The sequence below is a fragment of the Aricia agestis genome, chromosome Z (assembly GCF_905147365.1).
Source record: "Aricia agestis chromosome Z, ilAriAges1.1, whole genome shotgun sequence".
In the NCBI taxonomy this organism is placed as follows: domain Eukaryota; kingdom Metazoa; phylum Arthropoda; class Insecta; order Lepidoptera; family Lycaenidae; genus Aricia; species Aricia agestis.
The window spans coordinates 18,431,228-18,445,708 of NC_056428.1; the positions used below are offsets into that span (position 1 = coordinate 18,431,228).

The window sequence follows — 14,481 nt, forward strand, 5'->3', positions numbered from 1 at the left end:
GTGTTGTTAACTGAGGGGTGAAATAAAAGTTTGTATACTCACGTACTGCTCCGCCGCGACATGCAACAAAACAATAAAACACATATTAACAAAACGAACAACACAAAATAACAGTAACACTAGGGCCGAACGCTTGTTAGCGTTTCCGCCTCCCAAATATGTTCTGAAGAATTACAATTATTGTTCTAGTTCGAGTATGATTGTCGCGAAATACACGACTCTACATTAAGAGCGAGGCCACATTACCCTGGCCCTTGCGTTTTTCAGGCCACATTACCTTGGCCTGGCCGTTGCGTTGCGATGCGTTAACGCAACGTCTACGCTTCGACGCGACGATATACATGCATTAGACATATTTTATACGTTGCGACTTGCGTCGTGTCAGCCGCGGTATTTCGACAGAACGATGGATATAAGTTGAAGTGGGAGCGAATAACATACTGCCCAAATACTCAATTCATCGATAGCATAATTGTCGAGCGTCGACGAAAGGCATTTCTGGCAACAATAATTAAATGCGTTATTCCGTTCCGACGACACAACGATCGCAACGCAACGGACTCAACTAACCCAACGGGCAACGAGCAATGTGGCAAGCGCTTTACGTTAACAATTCAGGTCAATAGCGAAAAAATAACATACCACAACCGTGTCATTTTATACCGCAGTAGAAAACTCGTAAATTAAGCATGCTTATGTGTAAATAGGAATAATTACAAGATTTCAAATAATTTTAGGCTTATTTTTAATATTAAGTTATGTAAGCAGCTCTTTCAAACTGCATTTAAAAATCTACTACTAATCATTTTAAAGTGAAGTCGAGGAAATGTTAAGTTAAGCACCACGACCTAATTGCTCAACATTTATTTTTCGAGACACTTTCTCCTCCAGTACGTTTCCTTTACGATATAAAATGTCAATAGTAATGACGAAAGTTTGTCCTTGATGACAGAATGTATATTAACGGTTCCACCTGTCCGTATAACTTAAATACTCTATATTATTGAACCGGTTACTATTTTTTATGACCCAATTGTATGATTAATATAAAGATGTAAAATCAATTAAAAACTTTCTGATGATATGGTATATTGCTGTTACAGAAGATTGGAAAGAAAAATTATTTTCATAGTCGAAATAAAATCTTATTTACAACTTTTACAAGAGAACTCTATACGTAACAGTCTCGCGGCTTGCCCATGATAATATGACAATCTCTTTTTGGTGTAATCGACAATAATATAAGTGAGCATATTATGAAGAACAACGTGACTTTACTCTGATCTTAATAATATTATTAAAGTCAAGCCTCAGACCGATAAAAGTGAATACAGAGCTTGGTCAAAATAAAATTATTGAAATACTTAACTACATTACAATTTCATAATTATAATAAGCACTTCGTAACATTACTCAAGTTTAAATTATCAAAAGTAGATCACTTAATCACGTCTTATTTAAAATTTAAATACTCCTAACCCTGTCAATAAAGAGTCATTAAATATAATAGAAATTGGGTTGAAATTGTGCCCTTAATAAATATTTATTTTAAATTAATAATCACCTTGCATAATGAATATAAACTAGTCGGATACTTCGGGCACACCTGCAGTAACTCGAGCCGAGCGTTACACATACATAATTATACCGTAATCAAAATCGTCAGGACATACCCCGACTAATGCCGGAGAGACACTCGACACTTTGATGTCGAACACTGATATCACCGTCTGGCGAAGTAACGGGGCACCAGTGCATCTGCCGGGATCTGTTTTGCAACGGCTCGTTTTGATTTGGGAGACTTAGATAGTAGCGTATGTTGTAGCCGGTAGGTTATTATTTTAAAAATTACCCGACGAAATGACTACTGCATTCATAGGTGGTATCAGTGGTAAGCGGTACGGTAATGTCTAAATAAGTTCCTATCGGCTTCGCTGCATTCAGATGAAAAACAACGAAAATCGTGTCGAATCATAAATCTTAAAAAATCCCATTCAACTCAACCGAAACAGTGTCGCCGGGCTGTAAATTTTGCAAAATACTTATCAATTATCTGGAACATCGCGGGATATCTTACAAATTATAAAGCTATGCTCGTGGAGTAATCCAGTGGAAATTTATTAGCTTAGCCCACTATAAATTAACGAATTCGGCGCAGCGCGGCGGCGGGCGGCGGGCGGGTGGCGCCCGACCCGAATACACCGCACCGCAAGATTTCCTTTTTCAGGACTTAGAGGATTTGGAAACAGCAGTCGCCCCTGATGCTCTTTAATTAATTATAAGCGGATATTTTACGGAATCAGCCGAAGTTATCGAAATCGATTCTCTTAGTTAGAATGTCGCTTCGAACGCATATAATGTGCCTCTTGCTTGCGATATTATGTGTTTGCAGCTTAAGGTTTTAGTAGAACTATAATCTACGAATAATATAAACTATTTATTATTCGTAGACTATAATATTACGTTTATGGAAAGCAATCTTGCATTAAAATATAAGAATAGATGAACTGGTTTTGTGATGTTTTGTTGAGGAAGCCCAGCCAATTATTTTCTTACAATACCCTGAAGCATCTTCAACATAGGAAAATCTCTAATTAAAAATTAATGAATAAAAAATCACGAAAGTGTATATAATAATATAATATAATATAATATAATATAATATAATATAATATAATATAATATAATATAATATAATATAATATAATATAATATAATATAATATAATATAATATAATATAATATAATATAATATAATATAATATAATATAATATAATATAATATAATATAATATAATATAATATAATATAATATAATATAATATAATATAATATAATATAATATAATATAATATAATATAATAATATAATATAATAATAATAATAACTTTATTGGTGCAAAAAAGGGAGATTATAACAAGTGTTACTAATAATTAATTACAGGTCTGTTTACAAAAATTACAATCTCGTCACTGGTGGGTGAAGCACTGTTACCCTTGATAGGTTGAGAAACCTGTAGTAAGGGTTAACAGTCCCTTTCATTGCAGATGTTACAAATTAATGATTGTGACGTATATTTCTAATTTTACAGAACATAATTTTAATTATTATACTAGAGCATGCAAAGGTGTGTGTGTGTGTGTGTGTGTGTGTGTGTGTGTGTGTGTGTGTGTGTGTGTGTGTGTGTGTGTGTGTATGTATTGATAGGTCAATGGTTATATAATTAAAAATTACACTGTCCTACAAATAGAACAATCCATATTTTAGGACCATCAATCAAATCAAAGTATGAAATCCTTTCTATCTCTGTTAGCTACCACTTTCGAGATTTTTCGCAAACAAAATTGTTGTCGTCTTATCAAAATTACACACAAAAAAATTAGCTTGATAGCAATAAAAAAAAAATAGGCCAAATGCGAATTGGACTCGCGCTCGAAGGGTTCCGTACCATTATAGAGCAAAAATATACTTATTATATAAAATGTGTTTTTTGTTATATATTTTATTTAAATTTTATTATTACTTTTTAAAGTACAAATACAACTGAGTATTTTGTGAACATTTCAAGTGCCTACCTATTGCCATTATTGATATCGAGCAAAAAATAGCAAAAAAAAATAAGTTTGTTGTATGGGAGCCCCCTTAAATATTTAATTTGTTTTGTTTTTAGTATTTGTTGTTAAAGCGGCAACAGATATACAAAATCTGTGAAATTTTCAGATGTCTAGCTATAGCGATTCTGAAGATACAGCCTGGAGACAGACAGACGGACAGACAGACATCGAAGTCTTAGTAATAGGGTCCCGTTTTTACCCTTTGGGTACGGAACCCTAAAAATTGTTCTAAGGAACCCGGATTATTATGTCTCCCAGTGGCATACGCGAAATTCAATGCCGCCGGAGCCGTAGGTACATTTTCTGGTTTAAATACAACAATTAGGACCTGTTTCACCTCTTGCTGATAAAGTGCCGGATATGCTATTCACACCTTATTTGACAGATTCTCCATACTCTATCTGTCAAGTTAAGTGGTGGATAGCCCATCCGGCACTTATCAGAAAGTGGTGAAACAGGCCCCTTAGTGTTTTAAGCTTATACGTGTTCTACTTTGTGCCCAATTTTCTCAAAAGTTCAGTAGTTTCGGAGCCTTATCGAGCCAATCTATCTTTTATATAAAAATGGATTTTCAAATGTGTTAGTCGCGCTAAAACTCGAAAACGGCTGAACGGATTGGGCTGATTTTAGTCTTAAAATATTCGTGGAAGTCCAGGGAAGGTTTTAAAGGGACGAAGTTCACCGGGACAGCTAGTATTTATATAAATCAGCAATATGATACAAATTTATTAGTGAGGGTGCAAAGACGTAGACGTAAACATTTGAGCTTAACTTGACTGGTCCTAAATCTTGACGGGGTCACTACCTTGCCCCTACTCCCTACCTAGTGATAATAGATAATGGTTTAAAATACTTTGTTTAGCGCTAAATTAGTGTATGATAGTGCTAACACGTAGGCGCGGTGTGAAGTGCGTGGATTGTTTCGAAGAGCAATGCCGTGTCGGACACCGGATGTCAGGACGCGCTAACTACGGATGTCCTTACCGAATTGTATAAACTAGCTGTATAGTTAGTCATTCCCGACACTTGAGCACTTGAGCAGATCTGGGTTAAAGTTAACCCAGGTTTCACTTTTACACTTGTTAAATAGGATAGGGAATAGCGTTGAATTTTATTTTTTTAATGAAAATAAGGGTGCAAACGAGCAAACGGGTCACCTGATGGAAAGCAACTACCGTCGCCCATGGACACTCGCAGCATCAGAAGAGCTGCAGGTGCGTTGCCGGCCTTTTAAGAGGGAAAAGGGCAATAGGGGAGGGCAGGGACGGGAAGGGAATAGGGGAGGGTAGGGAAAGGAATAGGGTAGGGGATTCGGCCTCCGGTAAACTCACTCACTCGGTTTCACGCCGGTTTTCAATTTATTTTTTGAATTAGATTTTCATTTTTTGAATGTTTAAGCTATGGGTTAATTTTAACCCAAATCTGTACGAGACGTGGATAACAGTAGTAAATAATATAATTGAGTCAGCTAATTATAAAGTCGTAATACTTTTTTGCGACTGTAGTGATAGAAGATTAAAAAATGTATTTAAGAACCCAACTTTGAAGATAGAGTCGCGTTGTATAGGCTATATAACTATTATACCTGCTAAACCTTATCAAGACGTTTTAGATATCTAAGGTGAAACATATGAAACATTTACTTGCTAAGTAATAGATATATGTATGTTGTACGATGTAACATGGCATGTACTCAGCGGAACATACATGTACATATATTATGTTATGCGCCCCGGGCCTAGGGATTATATTATATCGTATATTCTTATCCCTTGTATTGCTTTATCATTCAAACTGTTTCTTCGTGGAATAATAACATGATTCTGCAAATTATGAGGATATTATTTTTTCATATTTGTCCGAGGATTTCTATAAGAGTAAAGCCGTATTATAATGACCAGTTCATATTATTCAACGCTTCATATCGACTGACTTTCCTAGAGCCAGCATAATATGAATTTTTTCGTACAAACAGTAAGCTGAGACGGAAGAAAAATACCAAATAAAGAGGCCACACAATATGCATAGTAAGTTATAAATTGTAATTATTCAATGTTTTATCCTTGTCTATTAAGCCAATTTTATATCGTGTCATACCAGGACAGCATACTCAGTGTGGATCGTATAATGATTGATAACAAATATTAAATTATTCTGAATACTGGCGACTTCATAGGCCAAAGACTCTATTGGACACTTGAACTCTACATAACATCACTACATAATTATTTTATTGTACCGAAGGTTGTTGTCTAGCAATAGAATAAAACTTTGATCCTTATTATTGACATTCAGATCATAAATAGGTTGACTATATTGTCGCATTGTCTTTGGATTTTTAAACGCCTTTGCCCTGACAGACAATATACGGCTGTAAGTTTATCAAGTAGAGCGAATTGTCGTTTTTTTTTTTCATGAAACGGTCTCTAAACGTTGGCCCATAAGGGACCAATACAAGATATACATATTATTATAGAGCAGTCTTTTGGGCGATAACGCCCCTTGTGGGCGCTGAAGGTCTAAAGGGTCCCAGAAAAAAAATGGGGGCGTTTGGGGGGGGGGGGGGGGAGTGATTTAAACATAATTTGTTCTTAAAGTGGGCAGTAGACAAAATAAGTTTAGGAACCCCTGTCATAGAGGGAGCATAAGGCAGATAGATTTGTAATCGCGACTATCGTTTAGGTACATGAGGAGGACCCATATTGCATCAATCTCTATCACATTATCGTCGCTTTTTCGCGATACACCCGATTTATGTAATTAACATTAATATGATAAACGGATGTCAAGTCCTTAGCGTGAGCGGAAAACGCTTGCACGGAAAACTCTTGGATTTTGTCTAGGCACCCTGGAATCCATTCGTAAGTAGGCACGGTGTGAGCACCGCCGCTACGGTGTGAGCAGCAGCCACACGTCATATTGATTGCGTTTGCTTGTACGTCAATTAGGATCCGCGAGCCGATGCGTCTCGGCGCGACTAATTATCGTCTTGTCACACGCTGCTTACGACGTGACAGCTAATGGATATGCGGATTTCAGCCGAGATTCAAATAAAGCCTCCTACTTAGCGTGACGTCATATATACATGCGCAAATATTACTGACGTAATCTCGGTATGAACCAACGCAATGAGAGAACTTCAACCTAATGCTCTATTGATACACTTACGGGCTATCCTTATTCAAGTATTCCACTGGAACATTAGTGCGGCTACTTTTCTTGTATAATTAACCAATTTCCTATGTAATAGCAAAATAGTACGCATTTTCGTATACATAAAACAAAATATTATGTCAACTACTTTTGGAGTATTTACCAATCAACACGCGATTGAATTTGGTTTGGCATTTATGAGAATACTACTTATTTTAGATTGATAGAAAGCGCACTGGATCGAACAGGGAAAAAATCTGTATTAATGTTGCATTAAAATGGGAATATCTAAGTACAGAGGGGTGAGCCAAAATCTTTTCTTTTTCGTAAACGAAGTCGACGCGTGTCTTCTGTAACAGCGCTAAACAATCTACGTGTTTTCTTATCATGCCAAGTTAAGATAGTGACAGCCTGTAACTTGAAGTAGCGTTTTAGTAAACGACCGTTACTAAGGTTAAAAATTCATATAAGATACTTACACCCTGCAGCGCACCACAGCAACGGACAGCAGCACGAGACAGCACAGCACGGCGTTGCAGCACAGCGTAGCAGCACAGCGTAGCAGCACAGCGCAGCAGCAGTAAAATACAGGATCAATGTAAAAGAAAACAAAAGGTTGCAATATTATATTCCAAAGGAGTATGTTTTAAAATGTATGGAGTCTGATCCAAATTTCCACCACTAACGAGACCTGTATAGTAAAATTGTCTACTAAACACTGAATCATTATAAATTTATAACTAAACCGCAATCAAAAATTAATATAATTATTAATTTATAACATTAACTACCAACAAAATGCTGAATTTAAAATTATGTCAGTTTGTACGTTGCTCAGAGTGATTTGTACTGGGTATATTTATTTGACCGATTTCTAACAAATCAAAAATGTAGAGAATTTGACAGAATAGAGATCGCAAAATACTCTATTTATCAAATATCAACCCCAAACACCAAACTATCGAATGCAATAGGCTTAGTTTTTAGGGTTCCGTACCCAAAAAGTAAACGCGAGACCCTATTACTGTGACGATGTCTGTCCGTCTGTGGTCTGTGTGTTTCCAGCTGTAACTCAACTGCTATAATAGCTAGAATTCTGAAATTATCACTGATTGTGTATATATTATGTTGCCGCTATAAAAACAAATACTAAAAACAAAATAAATTAAATATTTAAGGGGGGCTCCCATACAACAAACATGATTTTTTGCTTTTTTGGTCAATATCAATAACGGCGATACAAAGGCCCTTGAAGTATTCACGAAATACTTAGTTTTATTTCTACTTTAATAATTTATAATAAAATTTAAATAGATGAAATAATAAAGGGGGACTACCATACAAAAAACCACAATTTTCAGCATATTTTTGCTCTATTGTGATACGGAACCCTTCGTGCGCGAGTCCAACTCGCACTTGGCCGATTTTTATATTATATTGCTGTTGCTTCAGTAATTAGTATTATGTTGTGCACTTACGACAAAAAGCAGAGTTTAGTTTACCATCAACCAGCGTTTTCCTTACCGTGAAAGGATCCTGAAACAAAAATACAATAAATTTAAACATTATTACAATTACGAGTAACAATGTTTGATTTATAGAAAACAAAATAAATATATTTGAATATCATAGTCGGTATTAATAGTCAGAACTTAAAATGCGACCCGGTCTCAAGACGCGGTTCGGCTCTGTGATTGGTCCAAATTTTGACAGCCAGCTAATCACAGAGCCTGAACCGTGTCTTGAGACCGAGACGCGTCTTGAGTACTGACTTTTTTACCAGCCCAAAGTCTTAAGTGTGAAACTTTAAAAGATTTGTACCTGTTAAAATTTAACAAATGATGATAAAGTTGGAATCAAATGAGCTACGAGCAATGACAGCTCCTGCGCTATTGGTTAATAACGATAATGTCACAAGACGACACCGTGATACGTCACACGACATAAGTGATGATGATCATAACCGGCGGCGACGCGCCGGGGCCGCCCGCACCCCGCTGCGGCCGTCCAACCCCGCAGCGCCAGCAATCCCAACTATGCCATATCCAGCATACTCAGAATTTATTAAACGCTTTAATACGCAGATGTAACCGTCCGGTTATACAACAAGTAGACTTTAATGTGTATTTTTAATATTAAATAATAAACGTTACGACTAGGGATCAATTCAGACCGCAACGCGACACGTAGATGCAATTCTAAATATCACGTATACATATTATACCGTTCTGCATTAGGTATTTAATCAATAATCATAAATCATTATAGTTAATAGTTAATACGTTGTTCAGTTAACGAAATAATCACCGCAATGAGCTCTATAAAGCTGGCAAAGAGTGATAAGGCTTTTCCGCCGCGGACGATTATACGTAGTTAGTTATTATACGGCTAACGGCCGCGACATTGCTATGAACCATCGCCAGTATTTCTAGAGTTTGGATAGTAGGACCATCCACCAGAAAACAAGAAGGTAAGCGACTGCCTGACCACTCCTGAGTCGTGGGTAGTAAGTTGGGTCGCAACGCCACTAACGTAACAATAGTAACTGGTATTTGTTTTCCTGGTTCCTAAATGGGGATTGTCCATTTTTTTTTAAATTTTGCTCATTACAAAAACATTTCGAGGAATAAGGTCAGGGATCGTTTTTCTGTACATAAACGAAAAAAAATACCCATTAGTTACTTATATTTTTGAACAAATACGTTTAACCTTTGTTTGACCTTCAATGGCGTTAAATTAGCAATAAATTCGACCAACATTACGTTTCCAACTTTTGGTAAGCTTCTCGTATCAGCCCTCACATAATGATAACTTGCATTTGACGAACCAGCCATTATAAATAAGATTGAAAGGAAATTTAAAACATATGCAGAGGTCGATTGGTGGCCGATGATGACGTCAGAGCGAAACTTTAAAAATTTATTGAGAAAAAACTAGCCAATGAATTTCAAAATTATTTAATTTATATTCTTAAAATACTCTATTTTAACGAAAAAAAATATAAAAAGTACATGTGATTTTTTTTGGACAATGCCCATTCCTCAACCATTATAGCGCCTCCTCACCTCCTGCTATCTTACATTTTAAAACAAAAAGAAATCATAATTCCCCACTGAGTTTCTGGTAGAGAGATAATTACTCATTCATGCAATTCCTATGAAAGCATCATCCACGTACTTGCTACTTATGGTCGATTTACACGGGTGACTAACGGGTCGATTTTAGTCACCCGGCAAGTCACCAGTCGACAGTAGTATTCGCAACAAGCGATCGCTTGCGACTGAGCGTTTGCACGGTCGATTTTAGTCACCAGCCGCATGCGGCCATTGGCCGCACGACTTTGGGGCTTGCGACTTTAGCCGCATGCGGCGTAGTCGAATTGCCATTTACACGGTCGATTTTCGCCGTGCAGCGTAAATCGTGCGGCTTTAGTCACCCGTGTAAATCGGCCATTAGAAGGATTCCATGGAATCAGTCACCAATAGTGCCTTTTCCTTCTATCTGTACATCGCAAAGCAAGCCTTACAAACAAAAGCACAGTTCCTACCACGGTGGTCGCACAACATCACACTACATCGCCTACAAGTCTACAACTTGTATTCATTATAAACCTTCCTACTGTGCGCCACCTAGCTAATAAATTATACATTTTAATTAACAGAATAACTAATTTAAATTAAAAACAACAAAAATATTAATAACATCGCTTAGTAAACTAATTGATTTAATATCTTACAAATATTAATTTTTGTTTGGTAGCTGTATTTTTCGATATTAATTAATTACGGCGAATTAGAATATTGATTGCCACAGTTGCAAATTGTTGCTAATAGAAATATTACGAACTACGCGTATTGTAACTTTCTTTAGTCGGTCAGTCGAATTAGTGGATTTACTATCGAAAGGAGTAAGTCCACTCCACGTTTTTCTCTACATAACATTTAAAACTTAATTTCATTTTCATTATTTTATAGGACTTTAACACTTAAAACCAAAATCTGTTATCATTTCCCTATCCAAGCTTTATGAGCAAAGAGCGAGCCTCAAAGTGCAAAACATCGAACGTTTTCAGACATACTGTTTCTCAGTCCCAGAATCCTAAATCCTTTGATATTTGCAGGCTCACGCCGAATTCCACCGCTTTTTTAGCCCTCGTCCTTATAACTAACATCGTTACGTCCGAAACACAAGGGTAAGAAATTAATAATCCTAAAGCAAAAGCGACCATCTAAAATACTGGCAAAATAATGTCTACGTGATATTGTCTGTTTGTTTTGTAATCTCTTTGTCGTTGTTTCTCAACTTCAGAAATGTTTGTTGTCGAGGCGGAATCGTCATAGCAGTGGTTTACGACGGGTTTTATAGTCTGTGTGAACTGTGAGCAGCAGCTCCGTCGAGCAGCAAGAGTGACGGTTATGCGACGGCTCACTCCGCTTGTAAACTGTCGCTAATTTATTGCCTCTCCGACTATTTTAATATCGCTTATCTCGAGCTCGGTTTTTAAAATCCGTCGTATCGCCATATTGGATCGTTACGCTATCGGTTTTTATATCGCGACACGACGTACGACATACAAAACATCTGCTAATTGAACGCTTACATTATAAATTATGTTTTATTGCGGCGTATTTATGCGTAATTATCGGTTTCGTTCATCCCTCGACGGCGGGCGCGGCGGGCGCGGCGCGCGCCTAGCCGGGCGGTCGGCGGTCTAGCGGTTAATTAGAAAGTAAATGAGTTGCAGCGTTGATAAAACAAGCGTATTCCGCGGGCGAGCGGTGAGGAATGGGCCGTCGCGAGCGCAGAGGCGGTTAGCCGCTGACACCTGTCATCGAACAATTTATTAGCCGCCCCGAAATAACCGCGACAAAATGAAGACGCGCCACCGTCGACCGCGCTGACACCGCACACCGCAACTGACTCTCAGTCGTTGACATTGACTGAATAGCTGTTGCGGTTTGATCTCGCATAGGAGATGCCTCGATATTTCCAGCATAATATAGACCGTGTCGATTTCACGTTATTGATCACCAATAACTCACCATAGACTACAAGTTACTAGAACTGCGGCATAGCCGGAGCGCGAAAAATGTCTCTCACGCATTAATTCCCGTCATATTGTTCGTGAGTGGTGCGAGTCGAGGGTCAGCCTCCTTCATCACAGCCCGTCCATCCATCAACCCCGCAAATGCCGAGTATCGCGGGTGATGCACCGCTCTAGCGCTTAATATCTGTCCGCGCGCGTTTGCGTCAGCGGCTAATATATTGCCACTTATTTTAGTAACCCTCATTCACCGCACGAGTATCATTTACATCGACGACTCGCATTCGTTCTAATGACGTTCGATGACTAATTATTTACTTACCGTGCCACTTCTGGCACTCGTCGCGCAGATTGAGATTAATCGTCAGCCATCTTTGTTTGCGTTTGTTTTGTCAAAATAAATATCATTTCAGGGCCCGTGTAAATTCATGTTCGACGAGGGGTTACATTTTTCCGCTCTGCGGTATGTAAATGTTATGTTTGGTCTATTATTTTACACAGATTTCCGGACAATTTCACAAGTTTTAAGTCCTCAATGACAGTATCGATTCTCTCCGAATCTCCGTTGTTTTCGAAGTTCCCAAGCAAATTTATCCCTCGGCGGGCCGAGTAAATAAAAGGCTGCAACCTGACGCAACAGCCTGCCATGTGAACCGCTAAACATATTACCAGTGTTCGACGCAGATTCAATAAAGTTATGGGGCGGGGACGGGACGGGCCGCGAGTGGGGCCCAGGTGGGCTATTAGGTCCTATGGCCCAGCTATTAGGCCCATTACTGACGAAATTGGCCCGGCGACCGCTGAGGAAGCTACGACGTTTACTTCAATTTCATATCGAAGATTACGCTACATTATAGCATGGGAACCTCGGCGGAACCTTATGGGAAAATAATGCAACATAATGAACGCTGCACTTTGTAATAAATTGCGAATCAAATTGGACTGTCCGGATATAGTCGTCGGGTGCACATGTTTGGTAATGAGAGTGGGGCCGCCGCCCGCTTCGTCTGTTCAACTGTTCACCTTTATTCAGCGAAAATTTCAACTCTCAGGGTAGTGCTTTTGCAAATACAAGACAAGCCCTGATAAATTTCCCGTCTAGCCATATTGCTTACTTGACAAGAAATAATTTGATCATCCGTCGTCATCGGGACGAATGCGTACTTAACAAAACCTTTTGCCGAAACATTTGCTTTTGCCGAAAGCAGGAGCAACTTTTTACTCGGTTGCACAACTACTAAAAATCCCACAAAAATTTGTCACTTTACACACCAAACTCGAACACTTTCAAAAGTAATCTAATCATGTATCTACGGTTATCGAGCATTATAAATGAGTGATATATGTTTAGTGTAGTTAATTACATGGGAGCATAAATAAAGTCGGTCGGAGTCGACCGCCGCGGTGCAGCAACAAGCAAAAGCACTTATTGTACCGCCGTGAAAAACCGCTCCGGCGCGCGACGCGGACGCATCCAGCCTCGCTGCCTTCACCCGACAAAAAACACTAATTTATCGGAGGAAACAATATGTATCTAATTCTCTCACTTCTCGTCCACGCGATTTATGTATTACTTCCGACTGGACATTTTAATGTGAACGTCGGTTTGAAGATCGGACCTGGTTGAAATTCAATAGGTGATTAGTTTTTATCGAAGCAGTTCGATGATGTATACCCGCCTAATAAATTTTGCTTTTGATTTTTAAAGTTGCGGCAAAATTTATGAATACAAAGAAATGAAACGACGTAGATTACAACAAAAAATAATTATAAATTAAATTAAGAGATGAAATCAAAAGTATTCAAACGGACTAAGCTTTAGGCTCTTTAGAAAATTCTGTCACAATCACAAAGCTAATTAATCCTCTAAAACGGTCAGATAAACTGAAAAACAAATCACCTCATTGACTGGAGGGCAAAACAAAGAAAGCAAAACCGATTTCAATTAATACAAAGGGCGAGATCGGAGCGAAACAGAAGTCTCTGGATAATAATTACCAGAACAAATGAACGAACAGAAGTATAGTAATAAATTTAGGATGTGAAACATATCATCGATTGTAAACAGCCCGGGGCCACGCGAAACGTCTCATTTGGGCCCAACAGCGGCGACGGCGGGCGGCGCGCGGCGGTAGCGAGGCGCTTCCATTAAAAACATATTACACCCTCAGGCGACCATCGCCACTAAAATATATCCACACTGAATCTCCCGCTCACTGGTGTGTGCATTACACGTTTATGTGTACATTCGGAGCGGATTACATATCAATTGTCTATGTAACACGAGGATTGTTGTGTCGTTCAAAGTGTGCAGCACTTTAATTGGAAACACGTCCGTGTAACGCTTTCGAAGCAGCGGCGTCTTGGAGCTAGTTAATATGTACAGAACGTACCGAAGGAGGTGGAGCATCAAAAAACAAACAATTAGTTCGGAGCACCTAGCGCCGGCGACTCGCTAACTCAGCTCAAACTTGGTAATTTACATAACTCCCGAACTTCGCTCGACGAAGGCCTCATTAAAATCTCGGAAGAACTTTGATTCGAGACGGCAGCTCACCATTAATCTTACTTCGGCGCGACCCTCTATCACAACAGGAGGACGTCCGAACGGTCCGGGTTAACCTGGCGAGCGCCGATCCCCGCCCGATCCTATAATCGTTAGATCTTAAA

General features: G+C 38.6%; 1 protein-coding gene across 3 annotated transcripts in view; it reads right to left on the reverse strand.

Annotated features, from left to right (window-relative positions):
• Positions 1-14,481, reverse strand: part of LOC121738959 (ankyrin repeat domain-containing protein SOWAHB) — an 81,203-nt gene that overhangs the window by 23,111 nt on the left and 43,611 nt on the right. For 2 of the 3 annotated variants that reach the window (XM_042131249.1, XM_042131247.1), the window contains exons 5-6: positions 8,292-8,303; positions 8,153-8,158 (exon numbers count right to left, since the gene is read on the reverse strand). In XM_042131249.1, the coding sequence (XP_041987183.1) occupies positions 8,153-8,158; positions 8,292-8,303 (18 nt within the window). Of the gene's footprint in view, positions 1-7,246; positions 7,250-8,152; positions 8,159-8,291; positions 8,304-14,481 lie in introns of all 3 variants that reach the window. The other variant, XM_042131248.1, reaches the window with a different exon arrangement.